At 42.6% G+C, this 23,573-nt stretch overlaps 1 protein-coding gene across 1 annotated transcript in view; it reads right to left on the reverse strand.

The window, feature by feature from the left end:
• nags (N-acetylglutamate synthase) overlaps positions 1–23,573 on the reverse strand; it is a 65,288-nt gene that overhangs the window by 1,208 nt on the left and 40,507 nt on the right. Inside the window, exons 6-7 of the mRNA XM_039740454.1 lie at positions 13,779–13,910; positions 5,143–5,325 (exon numbers count right to left, since the gene is read on the reverse strand). Of these exons, the coding sequence (XP_039596388.1) occupies positions 5,143–5,325; positions 13,779–13,910 (315 nt within the window). The remainder of the gene's footprint in view (positions 1–5,142; positions 5,326–13,778; positions 13,911–23,573) is intronic.

The following is a 23,573-nucleotide window of genomic DNA, read 5'->3' on the forward strand; positions in this document are numbered from 1 at the left end:
ATAAATGAAACAGTGACGTCAACCCTGATCCATTATTCTTGTGCAAAAGGGACCATATTCACACTCTGTAAGTGTATTATCGTAGTATTTCCCTCTACTTGTCCTTTACCTGTTTTCCCTCAAGGGTAAGTGTACTCGTCAAGTTCGTTATCGGATTGGTTTACTGTTGCACTTTAAGATGAACACACACATACATACATACGCGTACACACTGACCCTAACCCCAACAGCGCCCCATTAATGACACACACACGCTGATTAACCTCTGGCACTTTAAACCACACAAGTGCTTTAGGAATAAAACTGCCTGTCACTCAGCACTTCAAGAGACTTTCTTATTATTGGCACGAAAAACATATGATGTTTTAATGATATCTCAGAACTAAATATTACTTTTTGGTCTACAAGAATACATTTACACATACAAAGAGTCAGCACTCTTAAATATAAGCCCATTTATCAGCCAAGAATACCTTCTTTACGTACTGTTCCCTACAATTGAGTGAAGCTCTCATTCGCAGCCTTAATAAACCTCACAGCACAGAGGTGATGGCAAATCTCTGGCTGCACTAGGTGCTCAAAGAAATCTAACTTATTATTTCAATCACTCTATAGACATTAAGACAAAGCATAGAAAGTTAAAAGCAGTATGGTATTTATTACAAGAATAATAATAATGCCACTAGAACAAAGAATAATAGAAAATAGGTACTGATAGGAAAGTCTGCATATACAGTAGACCCCCGCAAAGTCGCGGTTCAGGGTTCGCGGACTCAGTTGTTTGCGGATTTTTCCTTAGAACCTAACTATTAATAGTTAGCAGAAAGTACAAATATCCTCCCCAATTTTTATGCCTTTTTTCCTGGCAATTGTGGTGTTATGGGTCCACAGCTCGTTGAGAAAAGGCCATTCATTTTAAATAAATAATCACTGTACCCGAGGCGGCTTGGGGCGATGTTGTAGCGAGCCGTGGGGCAGTCGTCGTTGTGGGCGTTTCTCACCGTGTGCACAGGTGAGGAACTGCCCACATTCGTGATTGCTCCCGTGGCTAATGCTACAGCTGTGATGGCCCCTCACGTTTTAAAAAGAAGCGCGAGTCGGTTGTGGAGGGGTGTAGAAAAAAAGAAAAAGGAAAGAAAGGAAAAGAGGACGGAGGTTACAGGGAGCGAGGAAGCAGGCGGTGCGTGCGTGTGGTGAGCGCGCGATCAAGCGATCGAGGGCAGCTGCAATGAAGCTGGGTGTTAGGCCGACACCCAGGTGTTTGAGTTGAGGTTGCTCCCGCTGAGCGACCATGTAGCGGGAGTGACCAGGTGAAAGCGACGAGCCGCAGAAGGCCGCGGAAAGGCAGCAGAAGTCGGGAGGCTTGGTGGTGAAGTCCCCAATGTGTGCGTCCTGGTCATTGGTGGACATCAAGTCTCGGGGACTGGGATGAGTACCATACCGGAGCCAGGGATCGGGAGGTCTCCAGTCTCGCGAAAGTGTAGAGGAGGGCAGCTGCAGAGAGCGTCTTGCCTGCTGCTGGGCCCTAACGGGATAAGCAGGTGAGATGCTAACAAACGTTACACCGGATTTGTTGTTGTTTTTAAGACTGCTTCCTAGAGAAGATTTTAACCTCTGGTTTTAAAGGATTGTTTTTTCCAATGGTTTTAACCTCCACGTGTTCTTTTTATGGATTATTTATTTAATGAACTTTGAAACTGCACTATTTATGGAACACTGTTTTGTTGGCTGTTTCTAATAAAAGCACTTTTGCACTTTTTACCTTCCCCTTGCTGGAATTATTTGCCTCCACTGACTAGCTCACTCGGTAACATTATCGACGGTGTTGGGTTCAAGGGTTCCCAAACAGCCAAGGGAGTGTGGAGCCAGAACCCACATCGTCACAGCAATACTGTGCTGTAGAGAGAACATGAAGCAACCGGTGAGGGAAACGTGGTTTGGGATGATGAAAGTAGCCAATCCGAGAGCGTTATTCATTTCTCCTTGCTGCTGATTGATTGTTGCCCTGTGACACGACTCCAGCTGAGTGTCCTTATGTTTTCCATTTTGTTATTGTTTTGTTATTCTTAAATGCACACGATTTCGCCGAATCACCCTGCACCTTCTAAGGCTTCTGGCAATGAGCCTAAGCACCAGAAGAAGTTTAAAACACTCATTAATGAAAGCTACTAGACTACTAGGGTACTGGGCACTTGGACATGACATTTGACATGTATTCTAACAACGTGTAAGCCATGTTACTAAATTTTTATTTTTCATTAAATTTTATTTCTAAGCATGTCATCAAATTTTAAGTCGTGTCTAAACAAGTTTGGCAGCAGTTTAGATAGAGTTCATATCGTAGGCTCATAGCAAGTAGCGAGCCTCATACTTATCACAAATTTTAAGAAAATTACAATGAATAATGGGCCGAGTGATGCCTCCCACTTAGGAGACCCGGGTTCACTTCCCGGGTCCTCCCTGCGTGGAGTTTGCATGTTCTCCCCGTGTCTGTGTGGGTTTCCTCCCACAGTCCAAAGACATGCAGGTTAGGTGCATTGGCGATCCTAAATTGTCTCTAGTGTGTGCTTGGTGGGTGTATGTGTGTGTGCCCTGCGGTTGGCTGGCGTCCTGCCCGGGGTTTGTTTCCTGCCTTGCACCCTGTGTTGGCTGGGATTGGCTCCAGCAGACCCCCGTGACCCTGTAGTTAGGATATAGCAGGTTGGATAATGGATGGATGGATGAATGGGCCGACCTCATCACCTCACTCGTTGAAGGATACCCGGGTCGGTTTTGATACCCAGTCCACTGCTGCATCCAGATCCTTCTTAAAGGCTCCCAAAGTTTCTGTTTCATCTACTGATAAGATTTTGATAAGGTACCACATGAGAGGTTGGGCATCAAGTTAAAAGAAGTGGGAGTTCAGGGTGATGTTTTTAGGTGGGTGCAGAATTGGCTCAGACCCAGGAAGCAGAGGGTGATGGTGCGAGGAACCTCATCAGAACTGGTCGATGTTAAGAGTGGTGACCAGCAGGGGGCAGTGCTGAGGCCTTTGCTATTTTTAATAAATATAAATGATTTAGATAGGAATATAAGTTTGCAGATGATACCAAGATAGGTGGATTAGCAGATAATTTCAAATCCATTATATCATCACAGAAGGACTTGGATAGCAGACAGGCTTGGGCAGATTTGTGGCAGATGAAATTTAATGTCAGTAAATGTAAAGTATTACACATAGGAAGTAAAAATATTAGGTTTGAATACACAATGGGCGGTCGGAAAATCGAGAGTACACCTTACGAGAAGGATTTAGGAGTCATAGTGGACTCTAAGCTATCAACTACCATACAGTGTTCAGAAGCCATTAAGAAGGCTAATAGAATGTCAGGTTATATAGCGCCTTGATGTGTGGAGTACAAGTCACAGGAGGTTCTGCTCAACCTTTATAATGCACTGGTGAGGCCTCATCTTGAGTACTGAGTGCAGTTTTGGTCTCCAGACTACAAAAAGGACATAACAGCACAAGAGAAGGTCCAGAGAAGAGCGACTGGGCTGATTCCAGGGCTACATGGATTGAATTATGAGGAGAGATTAAAAGAGCTGAGCCTTTACAGTTTAAGCAAACGAAGATTAAGAGGTGACATGATTGAAGTGTTTAAAATTATGAAGGGAATCAGTCCAGTGGATCGAGATTTGTATTTTAAAATGAGTTCATCAAGAACACCGGGACACAGTTGGAAACTTGTTAAGAGTAAATTTCACACAAACATTAGGAAGTTTTTCTTTACACAAAGAACGATAGACACTTGGAATGAGCGACCAGGTAGTGTGGTAGACAGTAAGACGTTAGGGACTTTCAAAACTCAACTTGATGTTTTCTTGGAGGAAACAAGTGGACAGGACTGGCGAGCTTTGTTGGGCTGAATGGCCTGTTCTCGTCTCGAAGGTTCTAATGTACTGTACATGCTTTGGTATTTTGCTCAATATATTTAAAATCCTCAAAGCCATTGATAAAGTTGATCCAGCAAAATTCTTTCATCTTATGGGTGAATCGCGACCTCAAGGACAGCAGTGGAAATTAAAGGGAAATGCATTTAAGAATGAAGCCAGGAAGCACTTCTTTACACAAAGAGTTGTGAAACTCTGGAACAAACTACCAAGACATGGAGTTGAAGAAAACTTTGACAACCCTTAAGAAAGATCGGAAGGAGACATTGGGACAGCTTAGCTATTAGCTAAACTTACGGGCTTGATGGACTGAATGGTCTCCTCTCGTTTGTCAAATGCCTTCTCATGTCAATAGCAGTGCATTAAAACAACACAACTTTGGTGTAATCTGTTAAGATGAGATTGTTGCAGAAATGTTCACGCCATTCGTTTTTCCTCCTGATGCAGACATGAATATCTACATTTACTATGGCAAAGGCTGGTCCGTACACACCAGGATAGACTGGATATGACTGGCATTTCTACAACTGCCAATAAAGCACATTTACTTTACAAAAAAAAAAGATTAAAATCAACATATTGTAACTTCTTTAAACAAACTCTTACATATGAGGGTGTACCCAAAAATAACCGGAATCTGTACCTGCTGCGCAATCTCGACTTAGTTGCGAATTTCACCGCTAGGTATAGCACACTTACAGTATTGTGTGGCAGTCTGCTAATTGACATTGCTCTCTATTGTTCATATGGCATTCCGTGACGATTTTTCTTGGTGCTTATTAAATGCGTTCTGCGAATTTTGTGATAGGTGATCATAAAGAACAGTGAGTCTGTGTTCAATTTTGTTTTCTCTTAGGGAAAACAGCTGCTGAAACTGTAGTGATGCTTGAAATGTCTTTTAAAGGGGAAGCTTTAAGTAAAACGGGGGGAAATGTCACTTGATCTTGTTCCCGCATGTGAAAAAAAAAAAACTCCAAGGAAAGCGTTTTTGTACCATGGAGGAAGTCAAATAAAAATTGCTTCAGGCCATGGATGACGTTCCTCTTCAGCAATTCCAAAAATGTTTCCACCAGTGAGACAAGTGCATTCATTCACATGGAGAGTACTCTAAAGGAGGCTAAAGCTTCAGTAAGTAAAATTTATTGTTATTTTTAGGTACCCCATTGTACACAAAATAAGGCACAGGTTCATAAAGTTACAGTATGTACCCACCATGGATTGATCCGATTTGAGCTCCGTGACCTCCAGAAAAGTGAGCCTATGTCCTGACGAATACACTTCCAGAGCATCTCACTAGTGCCCTGGCCCTGCTTACAGCTGCTCACCACAAATTTGTCCAGATATAGAGTCCCGCTATTTACCGGCTCTTCAGTAATTATGGCAGCAGCGTTGTACCTGAAAAGATGAAACACAAAATTACTAAAAAGAAAAAGAGAAAAAAAAAACACCTTGCTCAGCATTGACAATTCCACCAGTCTAGATTTCAGAACAAGCTAAATGACCAGCATATACGTGGCTTTTCTACAAGTGGAGAAATTAAAAATGAAGTTGGAATATTTGGTGAATAAAATGGACCGTCTAGACAACTAGTCAGATTAAATGGTTCCTCTAATTTGCACCATTGTGGGGCTGGTGGGGGCTTAGAGAAAGAACTCAGCTGATGTCACCAGGACGCACTCTGCTTGAAGTGGATAAAAGCAGTCCCTGCATGTGTGAGCGTGGGAGTTCCTGTGGAAGAATAATTTTAGTTTAACATAGCATTCATCTTAGATAAATAGCATAAAGGCTTAATAAATGTCAGAAACCTGTTCAGGCCCACCAGGAAACCAGATAATGGTCAAGTGAACAACAAAATGTACACTGAAATGTAAGAATTGGTTTAGGAAAAATACTGAGATGGTGTTGTGATGTGAAATTTTGCCTACAAGTTGATAAATATTTTGTGTCTTTATATGTAACTTAGACAAAGCAAACTTAATATTAGTGTTGCATTATAGATAATAACAGCAATGGTTTAATGGTTTAAGAACCCCTTGCCCTTTTTTAGGAATAAGTCTGTACTTAGCAGTGCTACTATAAGTTAAAACTGCATCTCCCAGCAGTCCCTGCAGAGGCTCTGATTGGTCTTTTGTCTGAGGTGCAGAGGCTATTGGGGTCAAAGGTGGTCAGAGTGGCTCTTAAAAGGAGAGAGGTGTCCAAAGAGAATGAAGTGGTTTTTTTTTGTTGTATTAAATGTTCCCTGTTATCTGTCAGCAATAAGAATATAAGCTTAATGTCAATGTGTTCTGTACAATAATTATTTTATAAATCCACTCACATGTACAGGCCAGGCCAAAGTTAGCACACAGGGGCTCTCAGCATTTAGAACTGCTAGGCAAGCATTTGAAGAGAGAAAGTACAACTACGAAAATGGGCCTTGGACTATGTCTGTATGTTAGAATCCTCTCAAAGACACATGATATCCGATATGGTGTTCCACAAGGCTCTATCCTGGGTCCGCTGTTATTCTCAATCTACATGCTTCCGTTAGGTCAGATTATCTCAGGTTACAACGTGAACTACCACAGCTATGCTGATGACACACAGCTGTACTTATCTATAGCACCTGATGACTCCGACTCTTTCGATACACTAACACAATGTCTTACTGGTATTTCTGAATGGATGAATAGTAATTTTCTCAAACTAAATAAAGAGAAAACTGAAATTTTGGTAATTGGCAATAATGGATTCAGCGAGGTTATCAGAAATAAACTTAATGCACTAGGATTAAAAGTTAAGACAGAAGTAAAAAATTTAGGGGTAACCGTTGACTGTAATCTGAATTTTAAATCGCATATTCATCAGACCACTAGGACAGCATTTTTTCATTTAAGAAACATAAGTAAAGTTAGACCTCTTATATCACTGAAAGATGCTGAGAAGTTAATTCACGCGTTTGTTTTCAGTCGACTAGATTACTGTAACGCACTCCTCTCAGGACTACCCAAAAAAGACATAAATCATTTGCAACGAGTGCAGAATGCAGCTGCTAGAATCCTAACTGGGAAAAGAAAATCCGAACACATTTCTCCAGTTTTGATGTCACTACACTGGTTGCCTGTGTCATTCAGGATTGACTTTAAAATACTGCTTATGGTTTATAAAGCCTTAAATAATCTCGCTCCATCTTATATATCGGAATGCCTGACACGTTATATTCCAAATCGTAACCTTAGATCTTCAAATGAGTGTCTCCTTATAATTCCAAAAGCTAAACTTAAAAGAAGTGGTGAGGCGGCCTTCTGCTGTTATGCACCCAAAATCTGGAATAGCCTGCCAATAGGAATTCACCAGGCTGATACAGTAGAGCACTTTAACACACTGCTGAAAACACATGACTTTAACATGGCCTTTTTATAACTTCACTTTAACTTAATACTGATACTCTGTATGTTCAATTCTTCATAATAACTATTCATGGTGGCTCTAAAATCCGTACTGACCCCTACTCTCTCTTCTGTTTCTTTTCCGGTTTCTTTGTGGTGGCGGCCTGCGCCACCTCCACCTACTCAAAGCATCATGATGCACCAACATTGATGGACTGAAAGCCAGAAGTCTACGTGACCATCATCATCAGGTCCTTCGATGAAAACGCTAAATACAAAGAGGACTGTTTGATTTATGTTAGGTAGATTGCTCAGAGGGGACTGGGCGGTCTTGGTCTGGAACCCCTACAGATTTTATTTTTTTCTCCAGCCTTTGGAGTTTTTTGTTTTTCTGTCCACCTGGCCATCGGACCTTACTCTTATTCTATGTTAATTAATGTTGACTTATGTTTATCTTTTATTGTGTCTTCTATTTCTCTATTCATTTTGTAAAGCACTTTGAGCTACATTCTTTTGTATGAATATGTGCTATATAAATAAATGTTGATTGATTGATTGATTGATTACCTTGTTTGGAACCCAAGTAAGGCCCTGCACATGGAGAAGACGGTATAAAAAGACTTGGACAGCAGCCAAACACCTTGAAGCCGATGGACGGAGGGGTGATATCGTCATCCGTCCTGAAAAGCCTTCCAGCGCAGCGATGAAAAATGGCAGACTGTAAAGATCAAGATCCCACCTTGGTATTGTCTGGTTATGGCTTCCCGTCTGTAATGCCGCATAAATCGTCAGCAAAGAAGGCGAAATTATTTTCTCTTATGTGATTTTTACCGCCGTATCACTATGGGACGGATATCGCCTTTTAATATCATATCTATATAGTTTTCGGTTACTTAAAACACCACAATTACAAAAGAACTTATTCCGACTAGGGAGCTATCGTCCCATACAAGGAACATTGTCTGACTGCCTTCCGTTGGTTAACCGTACTTAGTCATTGTGTCCTGGATTGTCTTTTGTCTACCTGTGTGCTGAGGACTGATAGTGGGGTCATGGCCTTCCAGCAAGAAAAGGAGCGCTCCTGAACCGTCCACCCGTCTTCACCATTTTCAGGGACTACTGGTAGGACTGCCTTTTAATTCCCTTTCAACGTACAGATCTCTGAACTTACTATCTTCATCATTTCATTACATCCGGTGCAGTTTTCCCTGGACTTTGCTGTGAGGGGTTGTTTGTGTTTGTGTGTTTAATGTAATATCTCATTTAATTTCATTATATTCTTTAATTATTCTTTAATTCCAGTGTGCATTATTTTGTCTCTGTTTGTGAGTGTGTGCGGGTCGGACCAAGGATGGGAGCGTCCCTGGGATCTCCTCGATAAAAATAAATAAATCACCGTCTTCTTGACGGTATGAATCTTGGCGGCACTGGACCGCTACGAGTCTTTTTGTAATTTTATGACAGGGTTGGGAGAAGTGCCTTAAACAAGTTTAGTAAGTGTTTCTCTGCAGGACTCTCTCAGTCAACCCTCACAGAAAAGCCAGGCTGCCTAACTGCCAAGCTTTACCTTAACATATGGTTTTGGGGGATGGCAGGTGTGAAGATGTTCTGTCCCCCCATTGGTCTGAAGTGTGGCCGTTAGGAATTGGCTTGTGTCAGAAGCCTTTAAGTACCACGATGGCCTATTGGCTGTAGGGGTTGGACAGAAAAACTATAAATTTGCTTGCCTTATCTCTCTCTCACACACCATCACCATGAAGGAGCATCTCACACACCATGAACTGAAAAGGACAACACAATGAAGAGTGCAGCTCGGCAGCCATATTGAGACAGGCATGTGGCCTGTTCTGAAGAAATCTGACCACACATGATGTCTTAACTAGAGACATTTTAAGTAACTAACAAGTCTGTGTGCCGCCTGAAACTACACTTCAGCATTTATCAGGCTGTATGGTTGCCAATATTCAATGTACCTTGCATATTGTTATTATTTATGAATATTATCAATAACACATTGTTTAAATTGTAACTTAACTCCTGCTTGTCTTTTACTACACCCGATTGCCTGAGATTATACATGAAGAAGGGAAGGTGGGGAGAAGTTATATGGTAGAGTACCTTATAAACTGTGGTAAGTTTGGGAGATTTGAGGCATTCTGACAAAGGGTACATATTAATAATACAAAAGGAGAAAGTACACTAATATATTACTCTACCAAGACAAAGCAGATGGTCAAGTAAATAAAGAATGTACCAGAAGAAAAGTTGATGTAATATACAAAATAAACTGAAGGATGACTAAGAGATGACTAAGCAGATGTCCTATAAACAAGAATGGACAGTTGTTATATGCACAGAAATTTCAAGGGTTTTGGCCAGAATATAATATAACAGACTTTTATTTTATATAAATTATTTGGGTGTAAACCAATGAACCAACCAGAGTAAAATGTATTGTATTGATTGACACTGTATGAAAATTCAATAGCTTATAAAATGAACCTCTATTCTTTGTTTCTCTGACCATTCTGATCATTCTCATCAGGCTGTAAAGGACTGCTTCTGAAGAAGGCTCCCTCCAAGGCATTTAGCTGAGGAGTAATTAAAAGATACAATGAACAGCTTTTCTCCTGCCCGATTACTGAATTGTCCTGTTAGAGGATGTTTCTTTCTTTAATAAGATGTTAAATTTCAACCACACTCTCCTATTAGCTCATGCTGAAATAAGCTAATTTTGAGCCTGACATCACAGGTTTATAATTGACCGGCATCAGTTACCACAGTGCAACTGTACACGTTGATAAATCTGTGGTGTGAATCCATGGCAAAATACTTGGCGTAGTCAGCAGGATTTTCACAATGGAGGGGTGGAGACTACGGTGGTGCAACACAGAGAAGTTGGGGGCTGAAAGGAAGCCCTCCTCCTGCAATCTCTACTCAAGTGAGCACGTGTTTTCCTCTAGAGGGCGCTAGCTCCCTGGTTGGAATAAGTTCTTTTTTAATTGTGGCGTCTTAAGTAACCCAAAACAATATAGATATAATATTAAAAGGCAATACCCCTCCCTTAGTGATACGGCGGTAAGAAATCACATAGGCGAAATAACAGCTTTGTTTAATGACGGCTTACGCTGCACAACAGACGAAGGAATCCAATGGCAAGAACCCAGTTCGGGAGTGGGGGCCTGATGTGTAGAGTCTGCCATTTTGCACTTTCATGAGATTGATATTCCCCTCCAGTTCGGGCCAGATATTTGGAGCAGTATAACTCGGTCACGGGAGTCCATGACTGTGCGTGCGACCATCCCTGTATCCTTAGTATCTGACCGAGACCCTCTGCACCGACATTACCAGAAGCGTATTTATTGAACATGATGCATTATAAATATGTGGTTAGTAATTTAGCCACAATCCTGCCGACTACGCCATTTTGTATCTAGCAAAGTGCTCTAGCTCCCTGGGAAGGAGTTCTTTTGTGATCGTGGCATGTTACATAGCCCAAATCTATACAGATATAATATAAAAAGGCGATACCCCTCCCTTAGTGATATGGCGGTAAGAAATCACATAGGAGAAATAACTTTCTTTAATGACAATTTAAGCGGCATAACAGACAAGGAAGCCAATGACAAGACTTTTCAACAAAGTGGGAGCTCGATGTATACAGTCTGCCATTTTCGTCGCTGTGCTGGAAGGATTTTCAGGATCGGATGACGGCATCTCCCATCCGTCCGTCAGCTTCAAAGGTGTGCCCGGGCAATGTTCCAAGGCTTTATACTCTTTCTCCATGGGCAGGCCCTTACGTAGGTAAATCATGCCATTCCAAACAAGGCAAAGAGAGGATGCAATTTCAGGCTGACTAACACACAGAAACAGTGCACGTTGCCCATTTGCAGTTGTTCTTAACTTGTCTTGTCTTAAGATGCTTGCCTAGCAATTCTAAATGCTGAGCCCCTTTGTGCTAAATCTGGCTTTGTGTTAGCTGTACATGTGAGAAGAAAAGAAAAGCAGATTTACAATATTTGCACAGAGCACAGTGACATATTAAACTTATATTCTGATTACAGAATGAAAGTTCTACTATTAGCTCACGCTATAAGGAGCAAATAGGAGTGTAGCCGTTGGAGTGTAAGGCGAGTTCAAGCACGGGTACAACACGTGCCAAAAGAAATTTCTCAGTCCAAAAGTTTGTTTTAAAATATTTAGTAAAAATTCAAAGCAAATAATCCATCCATCCACTATCCAACCCGCTATATCCTAACTACAGGGTCACGGGGGTCTGCTGGAGCCAATCTCAGCCAACACAGGGCGCAAGGCAGGAAACAAACCCCGGGCAGGGCGCCAGCCCACCACAGAAGCAAATAATCCACACAAGAATAAAGAAAAAAGTTGTTACACACGTAGAATAAAAGGCAAAAAAAATGGAAGAATGTATCTTCTCTAAACTTAGCTTTTCTTGTAAAACTTTAGTTGTTTTTATACTTAAAGATTTTTAGCTTCTTCTTCTGAACGCTTCAAACATACGACGCAGCACTTTCAATTAAGTGCTTTGTCTTACTTGTTTCTTAACACACAAAACACGCACACGGGATACGCAAGGCACGAAAGGCCCGGTTTAAAACCGTGTGCCCTCTACACCTTACACGTGGCAAGGCTGATCACTACCTGAGAATAATGTTTAGTCAGAGAAGTTAGAAACAGCTAGAATATACCAATTCTATTCAACTGATGGGGGTTATAGGAACCTCCCATAGATTATGCACTGTCCATCCATCCATTATCCAACCCACTATATACTATCTACAGGGTCACGGGGGTCTGCTGGAGCCAATCCCAGCCAACACAGGGCACAAACACACACACACACACACCAAGCACATACTAGGGACAATCTAGGATCGCCAATGCACCTAACCTGCATGTCTTTGGATTGTGGGAGGAAACCGACGCAGACACGGAGAGAACATGCAAACTCCACGTAAAGAGGACCTGGGAAGCGAACCCGGGTCTCCTAACTGCAAGGCAGCAGCGCTACCCACTGCCCCACCGTGCTGATTGACGTTTTCCTCATGAAAAAAAAATCTTTTTTGTAAAATTGAGCTGTATGCTTGCAGAATCGTGAATGCTTTAATTTGCTGATATCAGTTTGTTCGTCTTTGATGTTTGCCACCCATCTCTGATCCAACTTGTTGAATCAGATAGACAGTGATGGGGGAATTAATCCCTATATCCGATGGCAATGCAAATTCCCCCTCCACGGCGAAAATCCAGTTCATAAAGGGTTTTTATTGGGTGTTGCTGATGATGTTGTTTGTTACAAACGGAAAAGTTAAAAAGTCCCAACACATCCTTCTCTTCCATTTTATATGTTGTCACACACACGCGATTAGGAGGCAGTCAGCAAACCCTAAGGTGAGTAAAACATTGTGAGACGAAGGGTTACTGAAGGGTACTCTCCCCCAAAACAAAGAAGAATAATAACTCCACTTACCCCATTCCAGAACCCAAAATGGCCGTCCCACAACTTCTGCTTCTGTCTCTCCTTTGATGACATCACTTCCGGACCCATAGTGATGACATCACTTGCTCCCATATCATTTCCTGTGGCCATCTTGTTTTTGTATAAATACCCCGTCTTACCTGCTTATTGTGTCGAATGTTTATTTTGAACCCTTTGTTTCAAATTCTTTTCACCAGTCCACTGGACATTATACGGGGCTATTCCCCAAACCTTTGTAGTGATTTGGATTCGATTTATCGTGTACGACAATGTACGGTGTCTACAGCTACACGCTACCATTCCCACATGCCCCTCTGCAGCCGTGCAAACCAGGAGTCTGAGCTACAAGTATTGTTACTCACATTTAATAATCACCAAACAGGACATACTGTACACAAAGGAAAACCTCCTATGTGGCGACGCTAGAACTTTATCAGGCAATCTGTCTGTTGCCGTCATGATGTATTGTCATTTTTGGCTTGTTTGCAGAGATTTATTTGAACGGGTGTTTGTTCACTAGTAGATGAAATCAAAATCCAGTGAGGCCAGTGCAGTAGCCAGTGTGGCAATTTCAACTGTACTGTTAGGTGAATTACTGTGTTGCGTCTACTGTATTATTTGCTGCAGGAAGAGGTCTTTTTTTCTAAATAAATAATATGTGTAGCTGTGAATCATTCAGTCAGTCATTCTCCAACCCGCTATACCCTAACACAGGGTCACGGGGGGTCTGCTGGAGCCAGCACAGGGTGCAAGACAGGGACAAACCAGAGGAGGGCGCCAGCCCACCGCAGAGCACACACACACACATATGAAATCAGGCTTAAAGCAAATGGGTTCTCGTGAATTTCCAGCACACATATGTGCAAAAAGACTGAATTGATGTCATTAGCCAAGACCGGCCATGATCCTAGCACGTCATGCCAAATAAGCTCAATTGGAAGGCCCAACAAGTAACGTCTTGAGGCAAAGAAAATGTGTCCTACCCTTCAGAAAGGTAGATGCAGTGGAGGCGTTTCTGCAGCATGGCAAAATAGTCGTTCTTGAGGTTCTTTCCAAAGGATTTGCTGATCAAGGATTGGAGTCGGTCTACATCAATGTCGCTTAGGCTGTGATATCTGCAGGCAAAGCAGTATTATTATTAGTGGAGTGAGGTAAGCCGTAAAACAGACAATTCCAACAAACAGTAATGTAACATTCCCCACACAATGTAATCCATATTTAGGGTCGTGGGAGGTTAAGCCTGTTCTGGCAACATCAGGCACAAAGCAGGAGCTAACCGGGTCAGGGTGCCAGCCCGTTTTACGCCTCACTCACATGGAGCAAATCTGGATTCGCTAATTAATCTAACACTCACATTTTTGATGGGTATGGGAGTAAAGTCAGACAACTAGCAGAAAAACTTTCACAGACACTGGGACAACAGATGGAGTCATGGTGTGGGATTTGAACCCAGAAAGCTGGATCAATGAGGCAGTAGCGCTAAACACAAGTGATAATATTTATACATGAAATCAAATTGTGATGCTGAGAACAGCTGTTTTCTCTACAAAAGACTTTAAAAGGCCTTTCCTATTTCACAAACAAATATTTTGATCACTATAAGTCTACAAATCAAAACATGTAAGGCCTCTTTTTTGAGGCCAGCTCTAGGTCAGTATGGTGGCGCAGTGGTTAGCACTGCTGTTTTATAGCTCCTTGTTTCATATCTCAGCATGTGGCCTCATCTGCTGTAAGTGAGTGTAGGTGGATGTGTCTGAGCGAACCCTGTAATTAAGGTAGGCCCATGAATAGTGTGGCATACAAATGGGCTTTATTAATAAAGTATTAAAAAAAAAAAGTAATAAAAATAATCTAAAAAACTCCAGTTACCTTTATACAACAGCAATCACAATGGTTGTTGTGTAAAATCTATACTAATAAAAGGCAAAGCCCTCACTCACTCACTCACTCACTCACTCACTCACTCACTCACTCACTCACTCACTCACTCACTCACTCACTCACTCACTCACTCATCACTAATTCTCCAACTTCCCGTGTGGGTGGAAGGCTGAAATTTGGCAGGTTCATTCCTTACAGCTTCCTTACAAAAGTTGGGCAGGTTTTATATCGAAATTCTACGCGTAATGGTCATAACTGGAAGCAGTTTTCTCCATTTACTGTAATGGAGATGAGCTTCAACGCCGTGGGGGCGGAGTTTCGTGTGACATCATCACGCCTCCCACGTAATCACGCAGTACATCGAAAACCAGGAAGACCTCAAAAAAGCGCTGAAGAAAACATGCATTATATAATTGAGAAGGCAGCGAAACAATAAGAAGCGAGCGAGTGACATATACAACCATATTCATGAGTTCTGCTACTTCGGAAACAAAGCACGATGTAAACCTACACTTTAAATTAAGTTCATAGACAGGCTGCCACTGGCGTTTGTAATTTAGTGCCTGCCCATATAAGGCCGTCCGTCAGCGGCAATCCAATAGCAAACTGCCACGGGTAAATATTCACGGGTGAAGGACTGTGCTTATGGAGAGGAAGATGAGATGGTCAGGGTGGTGTTTGACACAAACTCAGCGAAACTGCGAGAGAAAGTTTTAAGTGCCAGGACTAAGGTAACATTAAATACAGCCATGGACATAGCACGAGATGGCACCAGCACAGCTGGGAACCTTCGATGCATGTACACCGAAGCGGCTCCGTGAACTGGCGCAGTGCACAGATAAAAGCAACAGTTCCAAAGAGCGCTGAACAAAAACCGAATTACACAATTGAAAAGGCAGCAAAAAATATGAAGCGTCTGATAAGCATATTCATAAATCCAGCTACTGCGGAAACAAAGCACACGGTGGAAAAAGTCAATGTCCGCTAAAGGAAGACAGTGTAAAAAACCCGTGCATGCAGTGTGTCAGGTCTCAGATAAAGAAGAAGACGAGCTGTTTATTGATGCAGTAAGAAGCGAATCGATGAATGAAACCTGTCATCTTTACAGCGATTGACAAACACGGAATGTAACTTGAACACAACACATCCTACAAATACGAACCTGATTGAAAGAAATAATGATAATCAAATCCTTGATGACAGCAACACTCAGTAACACTCACAAAACAAATACTGTATATTGACAGTCATGTTACGTTATTTTTAAAATGTTCCCTTTTCTTTTCTACCTTTTTAACACACTACTTCTCGCTGCGATACGCGGGTATATATATATATGTATATATATATATCCCGATCTACATACTCAATAATGGATACTTTATTAGCCATCAATGATTGTTTTGGTAAAGCCATACTCAGTGTATTCATTAGATGAGCGGTAAAAAGTAAGAGCGAGGAGGATGACTCATTGAGGCATGCAGGCTGTAGTCTTGCGTCAACTCTATCTGAATTGCGATCACATTTGAAAAATATATCTTTTCAAGTTCTATTTAGTCCATATGTGTCAAACTCAAGGGCGGGCCACATCCGGCCCGGTGTAATTATATCCGCCCGAGATCATTTTATATACTGTATTATTGTTATTAAAGCCGGGTATATGAAGCGCTGGTAACACAATAAACTACAGATCCCATAATGCAGCTCTTCAGCTGCCTTGCAACACTAACGCGTTAATCAAGTCTACCTTATGATGCTGCAAGTTATTGCGAAGCTAGAGTTATTGCGCACTGAGTTTGCACGGCGCTTTGGTAACTTTGAAGAACAAAAAAAGTCCGTCTACATGCGGCTCGAACCTTGTGCATGTTTGGTAGCACATATCTGTGTGAGAAGCTCTTCTCAGTGATAAAGACTAACAAAACAGCACACAGGAGTCGCCTCACTGATGAACACCTGCAATCCATCCTGAGAATCTCCACAACACAGAACCTCACAGCAAACAGAAACGAACTTGTGGCCAAAAAAAGATGCCAGGCGTCCAGCTCTAAAATGACATATGAGCAAAGACAACTGAATGATTTGATTTGTTATTGCACGTAAGAGCGGGAGTTATCCGTTTTAACAAACAGCGTATTGCACTGATACTGAAATAGCTGTGTGTGTATATATGTAGATATGTATGTATATGTATATATATGTGTATATATGTGTGTGTGTATATATGTAGATATATATATGTATGTATATATGTGTATATGTATAGATATGTATATATATATATATATATATATATGACAACAACACTCATCAGTCACAACAGTGACAAAACAATTACATTGACAATCAGGTTACGTTATTTTCAAAATGTTTCCTTTTCTTTTCATTGCTTCTTTAACACACTACTTCTCCGCTGCGAAGCGCGGGTATTTTGCTAGTCAGAAATAAAAGGCACTTTACATTGTAAAACAGAGCACAATACAAAGCATCTCCAGGTACTGTACACACAATAGATTCAGGGGGTTTTCAGACCCCTTTGCTTTCTGTGTACTTTGTGTTGCAGATTTGATTTTAATTGGATGCATTTGACATTTTTGCCCATCAATCTACACTCTCACCATAATGACCAAGTGAAAACATGTTTATAAAATGTTTTGCAAATTTAGGACAACTTAAAAAATGAAATCTCTCTTTCATATAAGTATTCAGACCCTGAATTCAGTACTTTAGAGAAGCCCCTTTTTCATCAATTTGACCTTTCTATCTTCTTGGGTAAGTCTCCAGAAGCTTTGCATACCTGGATTTCAGCAGTTTATCCCATTATTCCTGGCCGATCCTCTCAAGCTCCGTTAGATTGGATGGGAAGTGTCTTTAAACGTCTGGTGTCTCCACACATGTTCTATGAGGCTTTAGTTGGACCAATCAGGGACAGTTGGAAACTTGTCTGGTACACTTTATTATCGTACTAGCAGAATACCCGCGCTTCGCAGCGGAGAAGTAGTGTGTTAAAGAAGTTACGAAAAAGAAAAGGGAACATTTTAAAACTAACGTAACGTGATTGTCAATGTGATTGTTTTGTCATTGTCATGAGTGTTGCTGTCATCAAGGATTTGATTATCATTATTTCTTTCAATCAGGTTCGTATTTGGAAGACGTGTTGTGTTCAAGTTACATTCCATGTTTGTCAACCGTTGTAAAGATAACGGGTTTCATTCATCGAAGTGTTCACTACCCAGATCGGTACTCATGATTCTAAGATGTTAAACAGGCATTCCCGGTATTAAGTTGTGGATTTGCCTGTGAATATTTAGCGGCAGCGTCTCTATGAACTTCATTTAAACTTAAGCTTTACACCTTGCTTTCCTATTGCTATGTCTACAAAGGCTTGTTCAGATTCAGAGGGCTGTTTGTTTCCTACTGCATCAATAAGCAGCTCGTCTTCCTCTTTATCTGAGACATCACACACTGCATGCACGGGTTTACCTTTCCCAGTCCTGCACACTTTAGCGAATTGGTTCAATTTACCACATTTTTTACGCTTTCTTTCTTTAGCTGGACATTGACTTTTTCCACCGTGTGCTTTGTTTCCGCAGTAGCTGCACTTATGAATATGCTTGTATGCGTCACTCGCTTCATATTCTTTTGCTGCTTTCTCAATTGTGTAATGCGTTTTTTGTTCAGCGCTCTTGGAGCTCTTGCTTGTTCTCCGCATACTGCGTTCACAGTCAGTTCCGTGAGCGCTTCGGAGTACATGCATCGAAGGTTCTCAGCTGTGCTTGTGCTATCTCGTGTGATCTCGCGATGTCCACGGCTTTATTTAATGTTAGCTCAGACCCGGCACTTAAAAGTTTCTCTCGCACTTTTGCTGAGTTTGTGCCAAACACTAGTCTATCCCTGACCATCTCATCTTCATTTGCATTTACCAGCAATTTTAACTCCGTTACAAAGTGATCAAAAGTCTCGTTTATACCTTGCCTCTTCTCACTAAACTTGTATCTTGCGAAAATCGTATTCGTCTTGGGCATGACAAACGCCTCGTAGTGGCAACGTGTGTCTGCTGCTGACGGACGGCCTTATATGGGCAGGCACTCAATTACGTGGGAGGCGTAAGTATGGGGGACGCAATATAGGCAGGCAGCCAACTACGTGGGAGGCATGGTGATGGGTGACGCCACTGCGCCTCACACGGCGACCGAGCTGCAGGCTATGGCCGTATATATGTACGTAAGTAGGTTACAGTTATGACCGTTACGCGTAGAATTTCGAAATGAAACCTGCTTAACTTTTGTAAGTAAGCTGTAAGGAATGAGCCTGCTAAATTCCAGCTTTCTACCTACACGGGAAGTTGGAGAATTAGTGATGAGTCAGTCAGTGAGGGCTTTGCCTTTTATTAGTATAGATATACTCACGTATAAGTCAGGTCTTGAAACCCGAAAAATCGATCATAAAATCAGACCCCGACTTATACGCCCCTTCAAAAATGCGACAATTCTTTTTTTCCCATCTTCTTGCCTCCTCTAATCTCGCATTAGTTTCTCAGATGCATCGAATTTTGTGCAGCAGCAGCACAGTTACCAATTTCTTTCGCTACTCCAACGACGTTCAATTTAAAACCAGCTTCATATTTTCTTCTGATCGAACACTCCATCGTAGATAAGGGATGCTCTTCCGATAAAGGTGTATGAGGGTGTAAGATACAAAAAACACAAATCAGTGCAAACGTCGCTTCGGAATAGTTTGAATATTACCGTGTGGTCACGTAGGCACAATAGAGAGAGACAGAGAGAGGTTAGGAACACACGCTGATACAATGCATTGCCGCACCCACATAGAAAACAAAAGCCGTATTCTCCATGGTTACTCTCTCGGGTGGGTGTTAGCATATCGTAATCCCTTGTACCAACAGCGTGAGTTTTCCGCATTCGACTTGTACGACTGACATTATAAAATACCAGACATTATACTGTAAAATCAAGTCCCGACTTATCCACGGGAGAACTTATCTGCGAGTATATGCGGTAATCCCCAAAGGCAAACCGTCGTTTTGCGTCATCTTTGGAGGTCAGAGCGCAGGGTCAGCCATGGTACATCACCCCTAGAGTCATTTTAAGGTTAAGGACTTCAATGCCTTCTGGCAGTAATGGGTTTTGAACCAGCAACCTACCAAATACCAGGACAGATCCTTATCCTCAGAGCCACCACTCTGCCATTGTTGTCTTGGTCGTATGCTGTGGGTAACTGTTGTTCTGAAAGGTGAACCGTCTCCCCAGTCTGAGGCTGCACGAAATCTGGAGTAGGTTTCCTTCAAGGCCATCTTGGTATTTGACTGCATTCTTCCATCCCTCAATTCTGACCAGTCTCACTGTCTCTGTTCCCCCATATCATGGTGCTAACACCACTATGCTTCACCATGGGTAAGGTATTAGGCAGGTGATGAGCAGTGCCTGGTATTCGCCAGACACAGTGTTTGGAGTTCTGCCCAAAAAATATGACTTTTATCTCATCAGACCTGAGAGTTTTTTTCCTCTTGTTGTCAGAGTCCTTTAAACTGTCATGGGCCTTTTACTGAAGAGTGGCTTTCATGTTGCCACTCTACCATAAATGCCAAGAAGATGGGAGTGCTTCGGAGCTGAGGGTCCATCTCAACAGAGGATTTCTGAAGCTCTGTTAGAGTGACCATTGGGTTCTTCATCACCCTTCTGACCAAGGCCCTTCTTACTCGCATACACAGTATGGTAGAAAGCCAACGCTAGAGAGAATCCTGGTGGTTCCAAACTTCTTCTCCTAGCCCTGGTCTATGTCTCACCCCAATTTGATTGCAAATATCTACAGAGTGTTCCTTGGTCTTCATGGCTTGGTTTTTGTCTTCATATTCATTGTGAATTGTGAGACCCTACACATGTGCCTTTCTAAATGATGTCCAATCAATTCAATTTGCCACAAGTGGACTAGACTCAATGAAAATTAAACCAGACAAGATGTAAGCAGACCACAGTTTGGAGTGCCACACTAAAGGGTCTGAATACTTAGCTGAATGAGAGATTTCAGCTTTTGATTGTTTTAGGCGAGTTCGAATATAATGCATGAAGTACCTACGGTGAAAGCCTTTATATGTCTGTCTGTCTGTCTGTCCACAAGAAAAAACTCGCCCCCACCCAAGAGGACTAATTTTGTGGAGATGTGGCACACTTAATTCTTTAAAGAAATTTGTTGAGACTTTTCAATTTTCGTTGTGATATCTCTGACAGATTACGAGGTACAAAGTTTTAATATTTCAAAATTTCCCATTGAAAAGCACTGATGAATTTGCAAAGTCATTTATCTTAAAGTGGAGAAACATTCTAGAGTGATCTGTGACAGACGGGTATCAGCAAGAGTGAAAGGGAAGGTCTACAGGACGGTAGTGAGACCAGCTGTGTTATATGGGTTGGTAACGGTGGCACTGACCAGAAAGCAGGAGATGGAGCTGGTGGTGGCAGAGTTAAAGATGTTAAGATTGGCACTGAGTGTGACAAGGATGGACAGGATTAGAAATGAGGACATTAGAGGGTCAGCTCAGGTAGGACGGTTTGGAGACAAAGTCAGAGAGGTGAGATTGCGTTGGTTTGGACATGGGCAGAGGAGAGATGAGGGGTATATTGGGAGAAGGGTACTAAGGATAGACCTGCCAGGTAAGAGAAAAAGAGGAAGGTCTAAGAGAAGGTTTATGGATGTGGTGAGAGGGGACATGAAGGTGATGGGGGTAACAGAGCAAGATACAGAAGACAGGACGATATGAAACAAGATGATCCATTGTGGCAATCCCTAACGGGAGCAAACGAAAGAAGAAGATTCTATCCGACTTCAACCAAGAATTAGTTTTTTGTTTCAGCTTTTCCTTGACGGCAGTTTCTTGAACTTGCATACAGGATAAAAACCTCTGTGTTTTTCCCAGTTGATTCTGGGGTCTGTCAGGGGGGTGTTTTCGCTCCTACTCTGTTCAATTCGGCATCGACTGGGTGTTGGGCAAGGTTGTGGGGTCCAGCGGTTGTGGGGCATCTGTTGGTGAAGAAAGATTCACGGATCTTGACTTTGCTGACGATACTGTGATCTTCACAGAGGCAATGGAGGCTCTGATCAAGGCTCTTGAGAGACTGAGTGAGGGGTCTGTGTCTGGGCTTGTGAGGGTCCTGATAAAAACCAACATCCAGCCCTGTAATGACCCCTTGAGCACAGCCATCAGTGCAGAGAGAGTGTTGACTTTGTCGAGACAGTCGTGTCTCTGGTGACTCTTCCTATGAAGTCAGTAGATAGATTGGGAGAGCATGGAGGGGTCATGAGGTCATTAGAATGGGGTGTGTGGTGCTCCCGATATCTCTGCAAAAGGATGAAGGTCCAAGTCTTTAGAGTCCTGGTGTTTCCTGTTTGTGAAACATGGATGGTATCCAGTGACCTGAGATGAAGACTGGACTCCTTGTGTCTCTTCGGAGAATCCTTGGGTCCCACTGGTTTGACGTTGTGTTGCTCACGGAGCGCGAATGAGTCACATGACCTGCATTGTGAGGGAGCATCAGTTACGGCACTACAGCCATGTGGCACGATTACCCGAGGGTGATCAGGCTCATTGTTGAGGACCCGAGTGGCTGGACCATGCCAAGGGGACGTCCACATAACACATGGCAGCGCCAGTTAGAGGGTCATTTCCGGAGGGTGGGACTGGACCACGTGTCTGCCTGGGGGGTTGCCAAACACGATCCGGAGCTGTTTTGTCATGTGGTGGGTACAGCAACACGCCGTACCAGTGCATGCTCCATAACCTGACCTGACCTCATTTACTCATCTGACAGCCACCCAGATACCTAATGTGAGCAACTCAAATGCCAGGCAGAGTATGTGGGCACAAATATCTCACAGACCAGCACCCTCTCCTGCTTCTTCAGGTAAGTTAGCTAAAAGAGTACAAAAAAGTCTCTCAAAATAAATGAATGGGGAAAGCAATTCTTTAAGAATTTATAAGACTGAATTGATTGAACAATATCTGCAGATTATTACTGTAAAGAACCAATGTTATCAACCTAAATGAGAAAAGTGCGGCGGCCCTGAGTAATCTAAACATAAGGTCAGGTCAGGTTGGGTCAGGTTAGGGAGCGTGCACTGGTACAGCGGGTTGCCGCACCCACCACATGACGAAACAGCTTGGGACCCTGGTTGGCAACCCCCCAGGCATACGTGCGGTCCAATCCCACCCTCCAGAAATGACCCTCTATCTATCTATTATGAACATAAGACGAGTTCAAAAATTGACAGTGGTGTCGGGAGGCAGCAGTGGCTTCCCGTGCTGATCTCTGGTGCTCAGCCCCTTATCTTTCATTCCTGAATATAAACAAACAATGGTGGCAAGCCCCTGATCTTCTTGTCCATTATGTTTTACAATAAATCAGTTCCTTTCCAAGCTCTCTTACTTATTTATATAATATTTATATCACTGTGTTTTAAGGGCAGTATGGTGGCGCAGTGGTAGCGCTGCTGCCTCGCAGTAAGGAGACTCAGGTTCACTTCCCAGGTCCTCCCTGCGTGGAGTTTGCAAGTTCTCCTGGTGTCCGCATGGGTTTCCTCCCACAGTCCAAAGACATGCAGGTTAGGTGCATTGGCGGTCCTAAATTGTGCTTGGTGTGTGGGTGTGTGTGCCCTGCGGTGGGCTGGCACCCTGCCCAGGATTTGTTCCTGCCTTGCGCCCTGTGTTGGCTGGGATTGGCTCCTGTGACCCTGTAGTTAGGATATGGTGGGTTGGACAATGACTGACTGACTGAACTGTGCTTTGACTAATATTAACAGCTAGATGGGGAACTTATTTCAGTTGAATGGAATGGAGCGTGAGATCGACAGGCGGATCGGTGCGGCGTCTTCAGTGATGCGGGCTC

Source organism: Polypterus senegalus, chromosome 17, assembly GCF_016835505.1.
Source record: "Polypterus senegalus isolate Bchr_013 chromosome 17, ASM1683550v1, whole genome shotgun sequence".
NCBI lineage: Eukaryota > Metazoa > Chordata > Cladistia > Polypteriformes > Polypteridae > Polypterus > Polypterus senegalus.